Source organism: Bos javanicus, chromosome 23 (assembly GCF_032452875.1).
Source record: "Bos javanicus breed banteng chromosome 23, ARS-OSU_banteng_1.0, whole genome shotgun sequence".
NCBI classification, from domain to species: domain Eukaryota; kingdom Metazoa; phylum Chordata; class Mammalia; order Artiodactyla; family Bovidae; genus Bos; species Bos javanicus.
The window spans coordinates 19,690,671-19,713,728 of NC_083890.1; the positions used below are offsets into that span (position 1 = coordinate 19,690,671).

At 41.7% G+C, this 23,058-nt stretch overlaps 1 protein-coding gene across 1 annotated transcript in view; it reads right to left on the reverse strand.

Annotated features, from left to right (window-relative positions):
• RCAN2 (regulator of calcineurin 2) overlaps positions 1 to 23,058 on the reverse strand; it is a 281,468-nt gene that overhangs the window by 214,342 nt on the left and 44,068 nt on the right. Inside the window, exon 2 of the mRNA XM_061398343.1 lies at positions 20,110 to 20,336. Coding sequence (XP_061254327.1) covers positions 20,110 to 20,334 — 225 coding nt within the window. The 5' untranslated portion in view covers positions 20,335 to 20,336. The remainder of the gene's footprint in view (positions 1 to 20,109; positions 20,337 to 23,058) is intronic.

Genomic DNA, 23,058 nt, shown 5'->3' on the forward strand with positions numbered 1-23,058 from the left:
ACATCCACACATGACTACTGGAAAAACCATAGCTTTGACTATACAGACCTTGGTTGGCAAAGTGATGTCTCTGCTTTTTAATATGTTGTCCAGGATTGTCGTAGCTTTACTTCTAAGGAGCAAGCATCTTTTAATTTCAAGCCTGCAGTCACTGTCTGTAGTGTTTTTGGAGCCCAAGAAAATAAAGTCTCTAACTGTTTCCAGTTTTCCCTGTCTACTGGCCATGACGTGATGGGACTGTATGCCATGATCTTCATTTTTTGAATGTTGAGTTTAAAGTCAGCTTTTTCACTCTCCTCTTTCACTTTCATGAAGAAGCTCTTTAGTTCCTCTCTGCTTTCTGCAGCTAGGGTGGTATCATCTGCATATCTGAGGTTGTTGATATTTCTCCCGAAAATCTTGAGTCCAGTTTGCAATTCATCCAGTCTGGCATTTCACATGAAGTACTCTGAATATAAGTTAAGTAAGCAGGGTGACAATATACAGCCTTGATGTACTCCTTTCCCAATTTTGAACCAGTTCGTTGTTCCATGTCCAGTTCTAACTATTGCTTATTAACCTGCACACAGGTTTTTCAGGAGGCAGCTAACGTGGTCTGGTACCCTCAACTTTTTAAGAATTTTCCACAGGTTTTGTGATCCACACAGTCAAAGTCTTTAGCATAGTCACTGAAGCAGAAGTAGATGTTATTCTGAAATAATTAGAGATCTAAAGTCTTTCCCAGTCTATTTGTTTCCCTCTATTTCTCTGCATTGTTCACTTAAGAAGGTCTCTTATCTCCCCTTGCTATTCTCTGGAACTCTGCATTCAGTTGGGTATATCTTTCCCTTGCTCCTTTGCCTTTTGCTTCTCTTCTTTCCTCAGCTATTTGTAAAGCCTCCTCAGACAACCACTTCACCGTCTTGCATTTCTTTTTTCAGGGGATGGTTTTTGGTTACTGCCTCCTGTACAGTGTTATAGGCACTCTGTCTGCTGCTGCTGCTAAGTCGCTTCAGTCGTGTCCAACTCTGTGCAACCCCATAGATGGCAGCCAACCAGGCTTCCCTGTCCCTGGGATTCTCCAAGCAAGAACACTGGAGTGGGTTGCTATTTCCTTCTCCAATGCATGAAAGTGAAAGTGAAGTCGCTCAGTCGCGTCTGACTCTAGCAACCCCATGGACTGCAGCCTACCAGGCTCCTCCATCCATGGGATTTTCTAGGCAAAAGTACTGGAGTGGGGTGCCATTGCCTTCGCCGAGGCATTCTGTCTACTAGACCTAATCCCTTGAATGTATTCATCACCTCCACTGTAGAATCATAAGGGATTTGATTCAGGTCATACTGGAATGGCCTACTGACTTTCCCTACTTTCTTCAGGTTCCTAGAGATGATCAAAGTGACTCGGGTGACATGATTAAAACTATTCTCTAAATCCACAAGAAGTAAGAAGACTGAAGTCCTCCTGTAAGTAAAACAACAAACTACTTGTTAACTGGTCCCTTTATTTTCACCCAATATTTATTCAAAAGCTTGAGCTAGAAAGGAAAAAAGCCCACACACTAGAGTTTCCATTGGTTTTCCCCAGCCCAGCATTTGAGCTAACAATGAAAAGTCTGGGTAGTATTAGAAGGAACTTCTACTTTTAGGGTGCCTGAAAATTGTTCTCATTTCCAATTAAAACAGAAATGGAAACTCTGATATTTATTCACTGTTATAAATTACAAGCTACCTCTGTACATTAATAGATCAAGATTATGGCAATTTTCTTCAAAAATTAGATATCTAGAAGATCAAACACAGATAAAAAAGATGTGACAGACAGAAGGTTTACAGCAAAAATTGTTACCCTGATATCCTACTTTCCAACCAGTGAATTACTAAGTGTTCTTCAAGACAGTTTAGGAACTATACTTACAAGCTTTAACTACACTGCTTTTGCTCCTTTAACTTTAAATTTTTTCTTTTGTATTGGGGTTGTCATGCGAGTGTATGCTCCTCGGTTTTTGTCTCGTCACAACAAAGATTTGGCGTGACGGACATTAAAGCCCTCTCGGCGTGTCACAGCTCTCGGGTCTTGGACAGACCGTGTTATAGCTCTTAGACAAATCAGTGTTACAGCTCAGTGTTACAGCTCTATTTTATTTAGAAGATAGCAGGAAAATCCATCTTCGAGGCGTGAGGGCACGTAGATCCAAAGACGTGAAGAAAAGAGCGCCCCAGCAGCGCACGGGAGAGAGAGAGAGAGCTTTGGCTCCTCTTTTTATATGTCTTTTTCTTCCCCCTGGCCTGCCCCATGCAAACTGGGCTTAGTCAGGAGTGCTGTTCTACCTGAAGTCCTCACTCCGGTTCTCGGACCTTCCTTTGACCTTCCTCTGTTCTATTTCCGCCGGCTTTTCTCTTCCTTGTCTTTTAGCCACCGCCATTTTGGACTCCTTTTCCCTATTTTAACTACCTAACAGGGTATAGCCAATTAACAATGCTACAGCAGAGGACAGCAAAGGGGCTCAGCACTACATATACATGTATCCATTCTCCCCAAACCCCCCTCCCATCCAGAATGGCACATAACATTGAGCAGGTTCCATGTGCTATACAATAGGTCTTTGCTGGTTATCCATTTGAAATATAGCAGTGTGTACATGACCTTCCCAAAGTCCCTAACTATCCTTTGCCCCTGGCAACCATAAGTTTGTTTTCTAAGTAAGTCTGTGAATCTCTTTGTAAGCAAGATCATGTATCATTTCTTTTTAGATTCCACATATAAAGGATGTCATATGATATTTCTCCTTCTCTGGCTTACTTCACTCAATATGACACTCTTTAGGTCCATCCATTAGCCAGACTTTGTATCAGATTATGAATGCTGCTGCTGCTGCTGCTAAGTCACTTCAGTCGTGTCTGACTCTGGGCGACCCCATAGACTGCAGCCCATTCACCATAATAACTAATTTGTGTCTTAATTGTATCACCTGATGCTATTTATTTTGTGTGCTTCCTCAAAAGCTATGAATTTCTTTAGAAACAGAATCTGCTGCTCCTAGGGACCCATACGAAAGATTCTTATCCATTAAGATGAGATTCTAGAATAGGTATTAAGAAATTCCCAGGCAGCTAGTCTGTGGTTAGGAACAATCAACCAGGGTGAGTCTGTCCCCAAGGGGACATGTGGCAATGTCTGAGGACACTTTGGTTGTCACAACTAGCAGGGATGTACTGGCATCTAGTGAGCAGAGTCCAAGGATGGGCCTAAACATCCTCGAATGCACAGGGAAGCCCCTGCAACAAGGAATGACCAGTCCAAGTATCAATAGTGCCAGAGTGGAGAAACCCTGAACTACATCAGGCCACAAGAGGCTCAAGGCCTCCCATATTATTCCTATTCCTGGCAATGAAACCTCTGACAATTAAGTATGCTGTTGGAATGCATTATTTATTAATGATGACATTTCTGTATAGATCAGAATATAAATCCTCACACTTTGTTTGTGCCAACCAATAATTAGTATTACATGAATGATAACTTGTGTTAAAGGAAATTTTAAAAGGTTACCATAAATGGCATTAACTATTCTCTCTACACCAATTAGAGAGCATTTTCCAAAGAATTATTTTTTTTTCAAATCACTTTCTTAACTATAACAAAGTCATTCATACTAATTCAAATCCTTTTTGCAATGATGTTTCTTTTCCAAAGAAATGACACTTTTCATTCATCTACTTTGTTATGATGTTTCCTGTACTATTTTCTTTAGAAAAATATGCTTGGATTAAGTGAAGAATCTTCCAAGCAAAACTCTTAATGTACTTAATGACTATGAAAAAAATACCATATTCAGACTTTAAAAGGCTCTGTTCTCATTTACCTTCTCTTTCTAATGTAAATGTTAATCCTTTCTAAAGTAATTGGACCCAATTGCAATGAACACATACTCAAGATTGGCACCAAGCAGGGATGAAACACCAGCAAGAGAAAAAATATGTTGTATTCAGTATACTTTAGTTTCTTGAAATTAAAATTTGAAATGACTGTAATTGCTCACCAACTACTTGACCAATCCAGTTTTCTCTGGAAACCAATGCAAAGATAGACCAAATGGAAGAGAAAATCATGAGACAAAACTGACTTGTTTTTTCAGAAAACATCTAAGGATGTTATTTAAACTGTAACATCAAGCCCAATACACACCATGCTTCTCATTGCCATATATAAATGCAAATTCCAGATGACTACATCTAATCTTTTTAACGTTACATTTAGCAGCAAAGAAAATGAAGCTTTCTAGTGAGTCTTGGGGGATGAGGACATAAGAATGGCAATTAATTGGTGCAGGATAGAAATGTATGGCTGTTCAAGACACTGTATACAGGAAAGATAGTCCATGGGCTTTCCTCCAGGCTGGTTCCTGTGAATGAACTATTTGTTCAGATTTCAAAAGGTGGTCATCTGGTCTCCCCACTGCCATCTTGATTTAGAAGCTCTCCTGAGGGTAGCAAGAACAGACAACAAGACTGACCACTAGACTTCTCTTTGATGAGTTAGGCAACAACCATGGGCAAGGAAATCCAAAGAGTACTATGAGTTGTAAATGATGCACAATGCAGAAGATGGGACCAACGAGCAGAAATTATTACCAGCGAGCATCTGCAATTCAAAGCATCCTGGATTATACCACCTACATTCTCACAGCAACCTATGAGATAAATACTTGATGCTGTTTTGTTGGTGAAGATACTGCTGTTTGGAAAGATGAAGTAAATTGCCATGGGCACACAGGAATCAGAAGTGGATCTGGACTGATAGATGCCAGAGGCTGCTCTCTTAATCACAATGATACTATATACCATTTCCCCAATTAGAGAGACGGGATGAACTGATTCAATGGGCATGAGTTTGAGCAAACTCTGGGAGATAGTGAAGGACAGGGAAGCCTGGCGTGCTTCAGTCCATGGGGTTATAAAGAGAAGGACACGACTTAGCGACTGAACAACAAAAATGACCCGGGTGGGGAAGAAGTTTGAGGTCTGAGACGATAAAAGCAGATCCAACTTTGTTAAAGCACCTATAGCTCAAAACGCAGGCTGGTCTTCCCGGCTTGCGCTCGGCAGACAGCCCGTATCGTGCACTGGTACTTTCTGTCACACTTAGACCCAGGTCATGTGATGACCCTTCCATGCCCTCCAGAGACAAAAGATACACTAGAATACAATATTAAACAACTGCCTCATTTTATTCCAAGCGGCTGCTTCCCTTGATGCTACAGTTAGAACAGCCCTTGGCTTGGCTCATGAGCTGTTAGTGCTCTGATGGGCTTCGAAATGCCACATAAAATAAATTGATCATATCTGAGCATATGCTCTGCAATAAGCAATGAGAAAACCAGCCTCGATATTGACCCACAAAATTCCATTTCTGGGCTGGCTCAGTCCATTTTTATTGCCTTGTCATCACGTTGCAATATGGTTGACAATTTATATGCTTATTTAGTTTAACGACCTAGCGTAACATTTACTTTGGCCTCCTTCAGTTGATCCCACAGAGATGCCAAGAGTAGCAGTCCCCCGCCTGTGAGGGGTCTCAAGTCACTTAATCCGTAAAAGAGAAGGCGCAGAAAGAGGCCTTGAAATGTTGAAATACTGAGTGAAGTCACTAATGAAGGGCTTCACAAACCAAATGGACACTGAGCTGGGGACAGGGAGGAGTGTTTGAGGAGCAAACGCTTTTTACTCTGTTGTTCATGCTGCTGTCTTACAACAATAAGTATGTTTGACACAGGTGTGACCCAAATGCAAGTCATAGCCTCCAACAAAGTTATCACGTTGACTACAGAATACCTAAAAGGGCAGAAGGTTTGGGAGGCAAAATTCTAAAATGTGTGCCCTGGATCTGGAAATCCAGAAAGCATTCCATCGCCACTCTGGAGCGGTGACAGGATCGGTATTGAGGTGACTTTCTGTAGAGTCCAGACACAAGGGCTATTCTTAGAACAACCAAAAAAAGCATGGAGCTGCCTAAAAATAATGATGACTCAACACCTAGAGGCTTCAATGATGTAATGTTGTCAGAGAACACCCTCTGTCCTCGCAGGTTGCAGGTTTTAAAATAAGCAAGCTCACAGTTCTTTGGAGGAAGGCAAATATTTTGCACACTGGAGGAGAAAACGGGGACAGGTGGGTCACAGAATGTTCCATCCGTGCGGCCATCCAGCCATGCCTGTCTCCAGGGCTGGATGAACTTGGCAAAGAGGAGGCTCCTGCCAAAGTCAAAGTCAGCTCTTGCCCTCTGCCACCCTCACCCATCAACTGTTGTTGTTGTTAAGTCACTAAGTCGTATCCAACTCTTTTGTGACCCCATGGACTGTTAGCCCACCAGGCTCCTCTATCCATGGGATTTCTCCAGCAAGCACACTGGAGCGGGTTGTCATTTCTTTCTCCAGGTCAATTATCAATGGTCCTGTCCAAACAGGCCCTGCGGGACAGGACAACAACGCCTCTTGTGTTGATGACACAAGAGGCGGGTCTGAAGGACAACTGTCCTCAAATCACTGTGGCCAGCATGCTCCATGGCAGACGGTGGGTCCATGTGGAGATGCTGGAGCAAGGCAGAGCTCAAAACAAAATACAGAAATTTACCCCAGAAGTTCTGGAGCCTTCTCTTCCCCTCTGAGGTGGCCTATTCTGGGACTCCTATAACATCCTGCTTCTACCTCAACCTCTTACTCCAGACAACTTGTCCTCTAATTACAAGACCCCAGTCAACATCAGGTGACGTGAGGCTTGCGTCTCAGTCTTTGTTCTCCCAAGGCTACAAGCAATACTGGGGACATAGTAGGTCTTCAATAATTGTTAAATAATCAGTGGATGGATGGAGTGGATTGCTTAAGGCAGTACTTTCCCCTTTGCTAGCATATTCACGGGTCACCGGCCTGCCCTGGGTTTGTAGATTAGGTATCATAGGATATCGTGGGGTATATCTTATGGATTTCTTGAAAGTGAAAAGTTAAAGTTGCTCAGTCATGTCTGACTCTTTGTGACCCCCTGGACTATACAGTCCATGGAATTCTTCAGGCCAGAATACTGGAATGGGCAGCCTTTCCCTTCTCCAGGGGATCTTCCCGACTCAGGAATCGAACTGGGGTCTCCTGCATTTGCAGGCAGATTTTTTACCAACTGAGCCACAAGGGAAGCCTAAGAATACTGGAGTGGGCAGCCTTTCCCTTCTCCAGCAGATCTTCCTGACCCAGGAATCAAACCGGGGTCTCCTGCATTGCCGGCAGATTCTTTACCAACTGAGCTACGAGGGAAGCCCTAAGGATATCTTAGAATTTAATACCTCCTGAGGCTATGTTCATTAGGGAACCCTTTTCGGGCTGCTCCGGGTCTTCATCGCTGCGTGGGCTTTCTCTGGTTGCGATGAGTGGGGGCTGCTCTCTAGTTGCGCTGCACAGGCTTCTCACGGTGGTGGCTTCTCTTGTTGCAGAGCACAGACTCTAGAGCGTGGGCTCAGTAGTCGTGGTGCATGGGCTTAGTTGCCCTGTGGCATGTGCGATCTTTCCAGACCAGGGATTGAACCCACATCCCCTGTATTGTCAGGCAGATTCTTAACCACTGGACCACCAAGAAGTTCCTACAAGGGAATTCTTGATCAGAAAACAGCCTTCACATTCCAAAAGACTCCAGGCCACTGCAGGAGATACTTGGCAGATAGAATGGTCCTTACACCACTGAGCCAGTCTCTTTTTGTGATGCTTGCTCTGTTCCACAAAGCAAGAGACAGGGGTTTGAGAGTCAGGGCTGAGGGCATTATAAACAGGCATAAGGAAACAACTCTGCATCTTATTCAATACACTAGGCTTTACCTGTGCAGCTGTTTCCTTTTAAGATTAATAACATACTTTAACTGAATATACCCAAAATACCATCATTCTAACATATAATCAATATAAAAGTTACCAAAGATATACTTCGTGTTCCTTTGTCATACGGCCTTCAAAATCAGAGTATTTCTTTTTCAAAAAGGTGACTTTCTTACAACCATGCCTTTGTAATGCATTTCTGAAGTTCCCAAGAGTCCCAAGCTCCAGAAGAGAGTCATTCCTCTGATTTTATAGCTATTCCTCATTCCGGTGCTTTGTACATGTGGTTTTTTAGATTAAAATGTTTTTACTCGAGTGGGTTACCCACCTGAGTCACTCACTGTACACAGCTCTGAGTGACTTGTTTCCACAACCTCAAATCCACCCTGACTAAAAGGCTTTGCACTACTCAAAACACTGCAAAGAATGTTCTATCAGTGCTGCCAAAAATGGAGCCCTTTGAAAGGGACCTTACTTGCTCAGACACGTGAACTCAGAGATGACTGTCAGCCCCACCGGAGCCAGGGGTTGTCGACAGACAGCAGGGCAAAGGCCAGCTAGGGAAACCCAAGGGAGAGTCCCTTTCTCCTCTTTTTCCTAAACCACCATGGCCCTGTCATGCTAAGTGAAGTGAGTTAGACTGAGAAGGAGACATGTTGCATGCCATGCCTTACATGCAGAATCCAGAAAGAAATAAAACAAATGAACTTATTTATTAACGCAAAGCAGAAACAGCCTCACAGACTTAGACAACGAACTTACGGTTGCCTGGAGGAAGAACGGGGAGAAGAGATAGGCAGGGAGTTTGGGATCAACATGTACACTCTGCTGTATTTAAAATGGATAACCAGCAAGGTCCTACTGTACAGACAGGGAACTTTGCTCCATGCTCCGTGACAGCCTGGATGAGAGGGGACTTTGGGGGAGAATGGATACGTGTATATGTATGACGGAGTCACTGTGCTGTACACCTGAAGCTATCACGACATTGCTAATCAGCTGGCTATAGCTCAATACAAAATGAAAAGCAAAAAAAAAAAAATTGTTTTAAATATATATGCAAAATAAATAAATCAGTCACCATGGCCACATCCTCCCATATGTACAGCAAGACAATCTGCAGGAAAACATGTAATGAAAGCGAGTTATCAGTGCCAAATTTCTGACCCTGAGACTCTCTTTTCTCTGAAATTTTCAAAAGAGGCTATTTGAAGAGCCAAGCTCCTTCCTCTTCTATACTCCTCGCAATGCCTTGAACTTCACTGACACAGTGATTCATTGTAAGTGGACTTCTGTTCCAAGTTTTGCAACTGGAGAGAACACAATACTGAGGAGGAAAGTAGTCTACTTGAAGGAAAGAAGAAAAATCTCCAGCCTTGAAACTGAAGCAACTTCCCACGAAATAGTTTGGCTCTAGGACTTTAGGATTCAAAAGTAGACTAGTATAAGGACAACCTTAAATACACATATCCTCAAATGGCTTATGCGTCTTCATTTTCCCACAGATTAATAGTAGCATAACAGTTAGCTCTAAGAGTCAAACTTTAAAAAGTTATGTGATCAGGTGATTTTATAAAAACACACAGACCCCATGTGCTGTAGAAGATGCTGCTGTTAATTGTGACAGCCAAGTCTCATTTCTCCTTTGAAGATGTTTAAAAACTGTCCTCCCAAATAACGTGAGTTATAGCAAAAAAAGAAAAAGTGAATGTGTGTGTGTTATTCTGAAAATATAGAATCCACTAATTTAGGTGACTTTTTTTTTCAGTTCATAGTGGAATTTCAAGTATCTGCAAAATAAACCTTAGTGACTCCCAACCAGCCTCCTTTACATGTTGAAAGATGATTGTTTCATAAGACATATGAATGCAAAATATGAATAAAATTTGATCAGAAGTCAGAAAAACGCTTTACATTACACATACAGACAGGTTAATACAAGAGAAAAAGAATATCAAGACCAGTAAGAATAAATAGAATGGCTATGCCTGAGTAATAATTTTTATTTTGAGCTCCTTGGGAAGACTTCTGTAACTTACATAAATTAAGATTTATATAAGTTACATAAAAGTAAGTATTATATAAGTTACATAATTCCCCTAATGAGAAAAATACTAGTTCCTCAGAGTCAAGAGAGTTTTCTTGGCATTGTATTCTAAACGAAGCGTATCCCCTGGACCTTATATGGGCAGCAGTGAACCACATGTGTCCTACAACAAATGCAGAAACAGCTTTCTTGTGGCAAAAACGGAGATTAACTTTCTCGACAGAGTCTATGATACGAAACAAACATCATTAGGACCCTACGAAGAGGTGGGTAAATGAAACCTTTCTTTCATCTAGGTTTGCATGTTTTTAGAAAAGCTCTTCCTTTCTGGAAGCAGAGGCAGTCCCAGCTTTACCTGGGTGGAGAGGAAGAGATTAATGTTTACCAAAAAGATCTAGTCTAGAGCCACCTCCTCAATCCACGTCACCTTGTTTAATCACATAACCAACCAAGAATGAAAGTACAGTGAACCCATCTCATCAAAGAGGGAACTGAGACTCAGAGAAGCTAAACTGGTCAAGATCACGTAAGTCGGATGCCCAAGAGGCAGGATTTGGACTCAACTGCGTCTGAACCCAATTCCCCTCTCACTGGCCCGCCTGCCTCCCTGTCAGCGCCCGTGTTAGGTCCAGAGCTGGACAGTGTAGGATGCAGAAAAATGAGGAGCTGGCTCTGCTGTCCTCAAGATGCTTAGAATCAGACTTCCCTGGTGGCCCAGCAGTTAAGAATCTGCCTGCCAATGCAGAAGACACGGGTTCAATCCCTGGTCCGGGAAGATTCCACATGCCGTGGGGCAACTAAGCCCCAGTGAGCCACAATTACCAAGTCCACACACCACAACTACTGAAGCACACATGCCCTAGAGCCTGTGCTCTGCAACAAGGGAAGCCATCACGATGAGAAGCCTCCATATCGCAACCAGAGAACAGCCCCACAACTAGTGCAAGCAGCAACAAAGACCCAGCACAGCTACAAAAAATTTTGTTTACTTTTTTTAAAAAGAAAAAAAGACAACAATCATCTAGTTGGATTAGGCAATCCATAACATGGTGTACTCTATGTATTAATAATAAACTAAATAGCTTGGGGTTCATAATAGCTACAAACCTGGTGGAAAACTGTAGATTTTGAACAAAGTATAAGATATGATAGTTCAACACATTTGATGAAAAATCTTAACTATGTCAGGTATCAATTCAATGGGTCTCCCCTTCAAATCACTGATAGAGTTGCTGGCTTTTATGTTTAAAATGATGGTTATGCTCTAAAATACAACATTCCCAGTAAAATACAACATTATCAAAATATTACTAGAAATTGATCAAATTAAAAAAAAAGCTACACATTATGGTTCTATATATTCTATATAAAGGAGTATGATTGAGCAGATAATAATGAAATACTTGTGTAAGCAGCACCTTCACAACCCCCACTCTCATAGAAAAAGTGTCACACGAATTGGTATCCAGTCATATATCACACTGATCTCATCCATTGAGCTTAAATGTCTGGCCTGCTGTGAAGGATACCTTAGCAGAGTTTTAAAGTTCATGTCCAAACTCTCTGACTTCCTCTGGTTATCTCTAAGTTGGCTGAGAATTTCATGACCACCAAGCTTGGACCAGAGTCAAAAAAGCCAAGAAAGGCCCGGTGAAACCCAGGCCAACTTTTGCTGGTGAGTGCAAGGAAAAATAATTATAAATCTTATTCTTCCCCCTCCTTTCCCTGGGCTCCGTCTCCAAAACCACCTCTTAAAAAAGGAATGTTCTGAGGCAAGAGAATGCAACTGTTACTCTTGAATTTGTAGAACCTTTTGAGTTTTGTGTAGTGTGGCATGCAGGATCTTAGCTTCCCAACCAGGGATCAAACCCGTGTCCCCTGCAGTGGAAGCACAGATTCTTAACCACTGGACTGCCAGGGAAACCCCTATAAATTCTCTTAAATTGTAAATAATTGACGATGATCTTATTAGACTGGGACCATCGTGATGGGGGCTTCCCAGGTGGCCCTAATGGTAAAGAACCCACCTGCCAATGCAGGAGACGTTAGAGACGTGGGTTCAATCTCAGGGTAGGGAAGATCCCCTAGGGGAGGGCATGGCAACCCACTCCAGTATTCTTGCCTGGAGAATCCCATGGACAGAGGAGCCTGGCGGGCTACAGTCCATGGGGTCGCAAAGAGTCAGACATGACTGAAGTGACTTGGCATGTACGCACCACTGTGACGGGTGAGCTGTTTGTGCATTTCTCAAGGGCTTCGGGTCCAGGAAGACAGTGGAGGAGGATGGAATTCAGCCTGCCCTCCACCTGCCCAGCCACCCATAACTGCTCAGGTCTTTTTCGACCCCATCAACAGAGCATTTTCACAAGTTCGCCTGCCTGGCCACAGGCGGTGTGCCTTGAGACGGCATCCGCCCATTGAACAAGTCTCAGAGTCACTCAACAGGCTGTCAGTAGCTCTGATGAAAACCACACGCACTGGGTTCCAAGTACCTTCATTTTTCCAAAAGGAGGAGAAAGCACCAAGTCCCTGTTTAATAGGATCCCAGTCTCATCAGAACACGGCAGCCGTTTTTCCCCGGGTGGCATCAGGAACACACGCTCACCCCGTGTTTGGCACAGAAACCAAATACTCCCGGCTCTCTGTGCATCGGGCCTAATTCTTCCCACTGCCTCAATTATTTCCAGGTTGTTAAGTGGGGCATTTCGAGTGGCTTGTTAGGCGCCTGAGCCCCAGGGGGGTCACTCAGTGCTGTGGGGAAGCAAGCCACTAAATATGCCTCTGGAATATTTTAGTCACTTTAAGAAAGGTTACGGTTCCAGGGAGTGTCCTGCAACAGCTTTCAAATCTGGCCCATGCTGGGCTCTCATCTGGCAGGTGTCCCCAAGTGATTAGCAGTGACTAATTATGGTTCCCAGTCCTCCTCCAGAGAAAAAACAGAACCAATGTATTGAGTACAATGATAGGCACTGCCTTTTTACAATTTAAACATTCTTGAAAACAACAAGCAAATCTGTCAAAGTCACCAAGGATGACACAAGAGAAACGGTGAGACTCCTAAGGATTCCTTGAATATCTGGTATCGAATATAACAGTTTTCTACTTTAATATTTAAAATTAATGCTTGGTTATCCCTTTCCCACCCTTAGGTCACAACAGTTCACTTAATTTCTTTCAAGCTATATTCAGCAACACAAACTATAGTAAATTATCCTGTTGTTCATCCTTTGCTACATATCCTTAGCAGGAGCGTTTTTTTTTTGTTTTGTTTTGTTTTTTCAATCAGCTTTAAACTATCCCTATAACAAGTTTCCCAAGGTCTTCTAAAGCACTGGATTTCTTTTTCCCTTGCTGCCTTTTCTCTTATTTCTCCCTTTTCTTTTCTAGGAGTCATTATGGAAATAAACATGTTTAAGATTTTTTTACTTTCTTGGCTTACTAAATAGGTCATGCTGCATGCATGCTAAGTCATTTCAGTCATGTCCAACTCTTTGTGACCTAGGGACTGTAGCCTGCCAGGCTCCTCTGTCCATGGGATTCTCCAGGCAATACTGGAGAATTCTCCAAGAAGCCCTCCTCCGGGGGATATTCCCCACTCAGGGATCAAACTCACGTCTCCTGTGTCTCCTGCATTGGCAGGTGGGTTCTTTACGACTAGTGCCACCTAGGAAGCCCACTAAATAGGTCAGTTGCCTCTAAAAACTTAAAATACCATAAACTGACATAACAGGTTTATTCATATGTGTCATATCTTGACTGTAAGAGTGATATGGACTCAATGCACTGACATTTAATTTGCATCTTGCTATGAAATCACTTGAGATCTCTTTGTCTTACATGTTTTGACTTAAACGTTCTGCTGATGAATGGCCAACTTTATTTCTAGAACTGATGTTTCCCAATGCATGGTGGATAATGAACTAGACTTAAATGTTTAGAGGCCTCACTCAACTCTTGGCTGTTTCTCTAATTAATGAGCCCATCCTGGCTAATTCATCCCTCTGTACCTTCATTTAGTCACCAATGAAGTGGAGATCCAACTCAATACTGACTGAGCACCTATGATGCCTGAGATCTAGCAAGGTGATGGAAATGCAACGAGGAAGAATACAAATTTTGACTGCCTTCTAGAACTTCACAGTATAGAGAGGAAAAATCCAAATGAAGAGAAGCAAAATATGTGGGAGCAGCATATAGAACAGAAGCTCCTCTGAGTTAAGAAAACCATGAGCGTGGAACAATGTCTATCTCCCTGATGGACCAGGAGTCTTTTCTCTGGACCGAGAACAGATCATGAGTCAGGGACCAGGCAAAAGGATGAGGGCAGGATGAGTAGTGACCACAGGTCAAAGTCAGAGCTTTCAACTGCAGACACTCAAAGAAGGAGATTCAGAGACTGTCGGAGTTTGACTCAGTAAGGTCACCCATGCAGCATCCACGCCACAGGGTTGTCATGGAAATTAAAGGGCTTACTGTCTAAAAACACTCTGAAGAGTATCCAGCACCTTGCTCCAAGCTGTGTAAGGTTTGCTGCTGCCATTACTATTATCATTATTACTATTATTAAACTAAACAAGGGCTTCCCAGGCGGCACTTGTGATAAAGAACCTGCCCGCAGGAGACATAAGAGACATAAGTTCAATCCCTGGGTGGGGAAGATCCCCTGAAGGAAGGCATGGCAACGTACTCCAGTATTCTTGCCTGGAGAACCCAATGGACAGAGGAGCCTGGCGGGCTATAGTCCATGAAGTCACAAAGAGTCAGACACGACTGAAGCGACTTAGCGCACAGGCGTGCAAACTGAATAAGCCCATTCTGTCTTCAGTATGCCCTTTATCTTTAATCAACACAAGCATCTCATTATGGGGAAAAATATTTAATTGTCTTTGTTTATGACAGTCCAGATTTCAGTGATACATTCATTCTTCTTGGTGAACATGGGCTGTGGGTGCATTTTTATATACTTTACAGGTCCACAACTCACTCTCTGAAATTCTTAGGACCTGCTATGTTTGAAATTCAGAATTAAGGGATTTAGAACACAATGTGGCATGCATGCCTCATATTACGTAATGATCCATCAAGTGTGGGGCAGTCCCTGTTGGTTAAAGACAGGAATATTTTTGCAAAGAGATGGATGAATATTCATACTAGAAGAAGCTTCTCATCAGTCCTGGTTAGATTCTGAATGATTTAGGTCAAGTGAGATTTCATCTTAAAATGGGTTATGAAGTCTCAATTTCCAGAGCTTTTCAAATTTGGGTACAGCAGATAAAGAGATCGTGAGCCTGTAGCTGTAAAGTACAATGGGAACACTTACATCTCCTTACAGACTAAAGGCAAATCTTATGCGGGGAATCAAATAAAAATTGCAAATGAACAGATTTACCTTCCAAAGTCCTTGAGGGTAACCTCACAGCACTGCCAGGGTTGACTAGGTCACTGCATCCTCAGTTGAGCTCTAGAAGGAGCTGGTGTATTCTATTAGTGGTGATGTTGAATGAAAGATATACATCTTTGAACCTAGAATCACTCCAGCCACCCTCAAGGCACCGAGATGCTCCATTTATGAGAAGCAAGAAGCCTAACAGCTATAGCACCAGGCCTCTGATCTTATGCCCTTTATGGTAGGATATCGTCTTTAAGTGGTTGGCAGAAATGCCCGTTTATTTAAGAAGCAAAACAAAACGAAAACAAGAAAATCTTGTGTGCGTGTGCATACAGTGAGTACAGTTGAAAATACGTATGAAATGCTCTTTTGACTTTAGCATCACTAGATTGATCATGCTTGTTTTCTTATTTGAATTGTCTTCTTTGGTAGACTTGAAGTTCAATGGGTCTATGCAGTCTTGTGCACCACTGCGTCCCCAAAGCCAAGCATCGTACCTGTTTTCAAGAAATATTTGTGTATGAAGAAGCAGTGTCACATAATGTTTAACAGCACAGACTCTGTAGGTTTGAATTCTTGCTCTGCCACTCCAGCTGTGAAATCACGGGCAACCTCTCTGGGCTTCAGGGCCCTCATCTGAAAAATGAGGATAATCATATTCGCAGTATCAACCTAGGTGGACTCAGCTATATGCTAACAACAAACCCCCAAATCTCAGTGGCTTCAAGCAACAGAGGTTTTTCTTGTTGATGCTGTCACTCTGTATGTCTATCACAGGGCACCCAGGACCCTGCCCTGGGTCATCCTTGTCCTCAGTCCACAAACCAGACTGCCTGAAAAGGCACGCCTGGCACAATGCCAACTACCTGAGCGGAGTGAAAAGAACATTCTTCAAACACTGGTGATTAAAGGCCTCACGCGGAAGTGGCACAGATCAGTTCTGCCTATGCACTGGGTAGAACTAGCTAGAGTGGTACACGGAACACAACCCCACCACGTGCCTAGGAGGTGGAAAGGCAGAAAGACACCACCCTCGTAGGGTGGTCATGGTGATTAACAGGCTTAATGCCTAGAAAGCTAGGGGCTCGGTATTCTTCTGAGCCCCTTGCTTCATGCTATGTAAGGTTTCCTACTCTTACTATTATTATTGTTGTCACTGAACTAAATGAATTCAAAATTTTTGGAGGCCAATAACAACTCACCTTTCAGGCTTCTCCTTAATAAACTGAATCTGGCTAAGAATTTTATGGTGGTTGGTGCACTGTTCCCCTTTAGCTACCAACGAGTGCCAATGTCCCATGGAGCAGAGCCTTATCTATCTTGAGCACAGACACAGAGCAGCCTGCAGGGTGCCCCTCCAGCCTCATCTGCCTTAAGATGACTAGTGCAGCCCAGTTGGATCCAGAAAGGCAAGCCAGGGGAAAATGCCAAAGGTTAACGACTCCTGATAACTTAGGTATTGCCTGCTGTGACGATCCCAGTTCTAAATGTGTTTGATACAAAAATATTTATGCTGCAAGCTGTAGCATGCAAACAGCAATCTGCATTTATTGGTTTCAGATGCCAATTTCCTCCAGCTCTGGTTCTCCTTTGTGTTATATAAACAAATCCCAACCATCTGGACCACAACGAAACACACTGAGGTATGATACTGCTCGCTTCTCGCAGAAGCAGCAAATCAAAATACAATCTCACAGAATTCTGCCTAACAGAAAATTGGAGTCAACATCATGGCCTCATGAAGTTGTTTGAAAAGAAAAATGTTCTGTAGATGTCAGAACTTAGGATTTAAATAGGTTGGCAGAAATGAGCATATCAGAATATGTATCACGCTGATAAACAGAAACAACATAACCAGAAGATCATCTCCTACGGTGTTACCTATATTAAGAGCAGGACAAGTCAGTACTTTCCAAACTATCCCAAAAAGGAAAAAGGCTTAGGAAAAGTGTCTCTGACAAATGGGAAAATAGAAATTACTGCCAAGACTTAATCATAATAGTCAGAAAGCAAGAACCTTAATTCCCACCAAGCTAAGGAAATTAAAATGTATGCTTTATAATAATTGCAGCAAACAAGCTAAACTTGTTTTCTTGATATGAATCAAGAAACAATGAATCAAAAGTAGATATGCTGGGACTTCCCTGGTGGTCCAGTGGTTAAGATTTCGCCTTTCAGTGCAGAGGATGTAGGTTCGATCCCTGGTCAGGGAGCTAAGACCCCCACATGCCTCTTGGCCAGAAACCAAAACACAAAACAGAAGCAATATTGTAGCAAATTCAAAAAAGACTTCTAAAAAATGGTCCACATTAAAAAAAATGTCCTTTTAAAAAAGTAGGCTTGCCAAAAAAGAAAGAACTTCACCAAAACAAGTTAACACCTACCTACTTGGATCTCTTGAGATGAAAACCAAGCATCATCTCTGATGTCTTAGCTCTCTGATAATTGCAGGCTCCTGAAGGCATTTTCCCAAAGCAAAATAATTTAGATAATCCCCATGGCCAGCCTTACCCACAGGCAGATACAAGTGCTAGAAAGCATTCTTGATTTTTTTCCCTCTACCTAAAATTATCTCCACTAATAGAGCCCCCAGTGTCCACCCTTTGGAAAAGATTACCATCATTAGAATTCCTGGCTCAGATTCATGAACTTTGAACATGGTGGGAAGGATATTCTGAAAGAATGATGTACAGGACAAGGGAGTTTTATCAAGATAGTGGGTGAAAAAGTGGAGGTAAAGAGAAGAACAGAAAAGTCTAGAATGAGAAGGAAAACATGTGGCAGTACAATTGGGAGGCGTGAGGCTCCTCAAACATTTTATTTTCCTGCAGTCGCAGTGATCATGCCTCTATTATCCATTTATTTGGTATCTGATTATCTTCCTTTGTCACCCTAAACTCTGATCATATAATTACATAAAAACTGAATCTGGATCAGATTATTTGACGTCGCAGAGACTCTCCATGAATAGGAGCTATAAAAACTGCACCAAAGTGGAAGACTTCCTGTCTCATTTAATAAGTTTAATTAAGTAGACACTGGCCAATCAGAAAATTCATCTCCTTAGCTATATTGAGCTAGGTCATTTGAAACTTATTCCATGGAACTATATCATATTGATTTCACCTCAATATTTTAGCAAGGTCATTTTAAAGCCCAATCCTATTTGTTAAACTGTGGTGTACCAACTTCATATACAAATTAAATGAGAATATTTAGTAATCCATTATTCAATCACAGATCAGAATATCAAAACAGATGTGGGCAGATTCCCGTGAACTCTCCCCAAGTCTCCGTCTTTCTATGTAACCAATTTTGGTTCGGCTGATTGGCCATTCTTGAACACTTGAATGAGATTGGCTCTTTCCTAAATCTTTTTGTTTCAACCGAGAAGTATTTTATCAGGAAAGAGTCAAAACCCTCATTAAACCTCTAAGGAAGATCCTTCTGATTGTTGATACTTAAATAGATGATGGAACAAGAAAATACAGACCTTTGTTTCATAGTTAATGTCAGGTAGATTTCAGAGGGCGATGACCTGCTCTGAATAAACTATGATCTGTGTTATAACCTGGTTATAAGCCAAAAGCAAAATTTGTAGTTTCTTTCAAAGAGGATATATGCCATTTTCTTACTTCAAATAGTCTGGTGATCATAGCTCTGGATGTTCTAACCACATATAATTCCTTGGACTTCAGGGTGTTTTTAGCTCATCATTTCAACTACTCAACTATAAAATAATATCATTATAAAACTATCTTTATATGGCTTGAAATAATTCCTAATTCTCTGAGCTATCAGGATTGCTTACAAAACCAATAAAATCCAGAACAAAAACTTCCAGTAACCGTGTTCAGGCAACAGAGATTGGACTTCAGCATTTGGCAAAAACAGCTCAAGTTTATGAAACAGCAATCATAAATCCTACCCTTAATCTCACGCAGAACCATACTTTAGTTCAGAAAAAAAAGACCCTTTCCTCCCCCTCAAAATATTGGCCATGATTTACAACATAGCCTAAAAGTGGATATTTACAACTAGAAAACCACATTCACAAGGTAAGGTTTGATCCATTCAGACTCTCTTAAAAGGTCAGAGAAAACTGAAGTGAACTTTACAAAGACTTCTGAAAGGAATATTTACCCTGACTCCCAAGAATACCTCCACTGAATCAAGTTTGCTCTTAAAACAGAAGCCTCATTTTCTAGAAAATGCTTGTTCATAGACAACCTCATTCCCTAATTATTTCAAATCAAGGGGTTAAACATTTTCAAGAAAATTCTTACAACACACCCAAAACAATTCTACCTACTGTGGTATCAGCAAGCAAAGCAAGACTCAGATGGCCAACCAATTTACCTTTCTAATAAATGCTGCAAGACCTGGGGCCCAATTTTAGAAGCCATGTTTAGGTCAGTCATCAAACTGCAGGAAGAGTTGGGGTGAAAGAGGGCTTGTGCTGTTTGGGGAAAGGCAAATTAAGTTTGGGGAAGAATAATATGGGAAAATAAAACTTTTTTTTACAACATCTGCTTCCTAAACCAAGGGTGTATCTCCTGCAATCACTATTTCTAAAGCCATTTTTCTTTTGCTATTGGACAGACCTCTGAGTTGCAGGCAATGAGATCTGATTCAATGGAATCTCTCATATAATCTTGTCATGCATACCTTCCATGTCAACTGATAACGGAACAGGCTTTTCTGCTCTTGCTATGCATGCCGAGAGGCGCCCCAAGTAAACATTTTCAAAAACTTCCAAACCTCAACCACAAAGAAGCAACAGAAGTGCTGAGGGCTGATGTTGCATCTCCTTCAGTTTCAGGAGCAGAAGGTCTTCTTACCTTGCTTTCTTCCCCTTCAAACACTGACTGGTGGACGTTGCATGCAAAGAGTGAGTTGGGGAGGTCGGTGAAGTCCGTGATGGCTTGAAAGGCCTCCTCCGTGAAACACTGAGTCACAGCCCAGTCTCTGTCTATGCAGCAGAGCAAGAAGAGTCCTCCATCTTCCGGGATGTGGCCCTGCTGCCCCAGGCTCCTCATCCCAATGAAGTAAGAATCTCCCCTCATTCCTGAGGATACAGAAACAGACGTGAGTTAGAGTAGGATTTGATCCCTTATAGCTGGAGTATGGGGGCAAATTCCCCTTGATCTCTAAGTTACAACTTTCCAGACAAATTTGTTTGTGGGCGAGAATCCAGTCCCTGCTATGGGAAAAAGCCCCACTTGAGCAGGATTGGAATTTGATGCTAGAGATACTAGCCCAGATGTCCAGTGTTTACTGGACTGTGGACCTAGGAAAATTACCTAAGTTCCCATTTAAAAAATGCAAATCATAAAGTGCTTTGATAAGTTACATGATGAATACAATACCACAACCATAACTACTAATGCTTATCATTTCTTGAATTCCAGGAATCATTCTAAATGATTTACATGCCTTAACTGACCTACTGACTCTCCACCACAGTCTGTAAGATTGGTACCCATATATCCCCATTTTACAGAGTGGAAAACTGAGGAACAATTAAGTAACTTTGATAGGGTCCATGAGGAAATGGCATGACTAGGCTTCAAACTCAGGGAGTTTGGCACTAGAATTCACTCTCCAATACCACAGAAATGAAGCAGATCAAAATTAGTACAAGTCTACATTTAAGGAAGTACAATCTATTTCATGACCACCTGAATCCCGATCAGGATAACTCTAATTTATTCACAATGAGGAGACACACACAGACACACACACACTCACAGATACCCTCTTCTGCCTAGGATAATCATGTTGAGAAATCTGTGAACACCAGATCTTAAAAAATCAGTACTGGGCTTCCCTGGAGGTCCAGTGATTGAGAATCCACCTGCCAATACAGGGGACTTGGGTTTGATCCCTGGCCCAGGAAGATTCCACATGCCAAGGGGCAACTAAACCCACGCGCTGTAACTACTGAGCCCATGCACTCTAGCACCTGAGCTCCGCAACAAGAGAAGGCACCACAGTGAGAGAGCAGGCCCTTCTCACCACAACTAAGAAAGCCCTTGCACAGCAATGAAGACCCAGTAAAGCCAAAGTAAAATAAACACACAAATTTAAAAAAAAATCAGTACTATCCTAACTGATCCATGGTATACAGATTGTTCTCCCTCGGCAACCCAAATATGAAGCTCTCCAGTTTTAATCTCATCTACGTGTGCTCCATCATCATTCTATTATCTCGTCACCCCTTACACTCAAAATTTTACCCAACTGCAGCCAGTTGGGAGAGTTTTCCCAATTTTTGATACATAATCCAATAGGTTTTATCAGCCTTCCTGCATACTTCAACAACAGTTATCTACACTTTTATTTTGGATCTATTTTCATGCCTATCATATTATTCTGTTCACACATCACTAATTAAAGGTGAAATAACTTGCCCATGGGTACTGGCAGTTATGATGTGGCTGCAGGATCATCCTCCATTTTCCCCAGTCTCAGCAATGCAGAACCTCAGGGTGAAATACAGGAAGGCAGTACTGCAAAATGTCACTCCATCCTCACCCAGTTTAGTTAAGACACAAATTCTAGATCCCCAGACAAATATGGGTTTCTGTATTTCGTGGCACAGTTGTAAAGAATCTGCCCGTCAGTGCAGGAGACTCAGGTTCAATCCCTGAGTTAGGAAGACACCCTGGAGGAGGAAAAAGCAACTCACTCCACTATTCTTGCCTGGGAAATTCAATGGACAGGGGAGCCTGGTGGACTACAGCCCATGGGATCGCAGAGTCAGACATAACTGAGCACGCACTTATATCTTTTTTGAACTCTGTAGGATTGTGATGAGGTTGTTTTCTGTTTTCATTTTTCCTAGAAAAAAAGTCCAAATGGCATCCTGATAAACAGTGCTTGATGGCAATATAAAAGATGCACTACAGATAAAATCTTAGAGTTGGTTAAGAATAGGAGCCAAAAATTAAAGATTTTGAAATAATAATTCAAAAATCAGATCACTATAATTGTGGAAAATAAAACTGTCATTCTGTATAAAATGTAATAGAACTATTCCTATATTCTAAATTTCTCAAAACCCCAGCTAATGCAACATTTTCTGTATTTAAATCAAATACTTATTTTCAATAAAAATATGGTACATGGTTTAAGCTTTTTATTTTATTCCATAATGAATCCAAAATACATGAATATTTTTAATTAGAAGAAAAAATCGATAAAATACTTCAAAGTGTTTATTTCCCTTCATATTCACTTATACTGTTGCTTCATATATTTTCTGAATATCTGTAATATATTACAGTGTAATATGCATATTAACTTTCATTTATTATTAGAGTACTAACAAGACTGAGCAACTGAACAACAACAATTATTTTAACAGTAAAAATAATTACTAAGAACATTCAGACAGTTTTACAGCTTACCCTTGAACAAGGGCGGGGGAGGGGGCGCGGCACCAACCAACCACACAGTAGAAAATTCAAGCATAACTTTACAGTCAGTCCTCCTTGTACAGAATTTCACATCTGTAGATTCAACCACCCCAGATCCTATAGTATGTATTTAATAAAAAAAAATAAGTGGACAGATAAGTGGACCTGTACAGTTCAAACCCGTGTTGTCCAAGGGTCCACTGTATTCACATCAATGGATCAAAAGAAAACCTTCCGATAATAAAGTTATAATCATCCAGTATCACGAAATATAGATATTGTCCATCCTGATCCCATTTTTCAGTCTGTCCTTCTTAGTTAACATTTTTAAAATTAATCACAACGGATCCCATAATGTTCTCAAAAGGG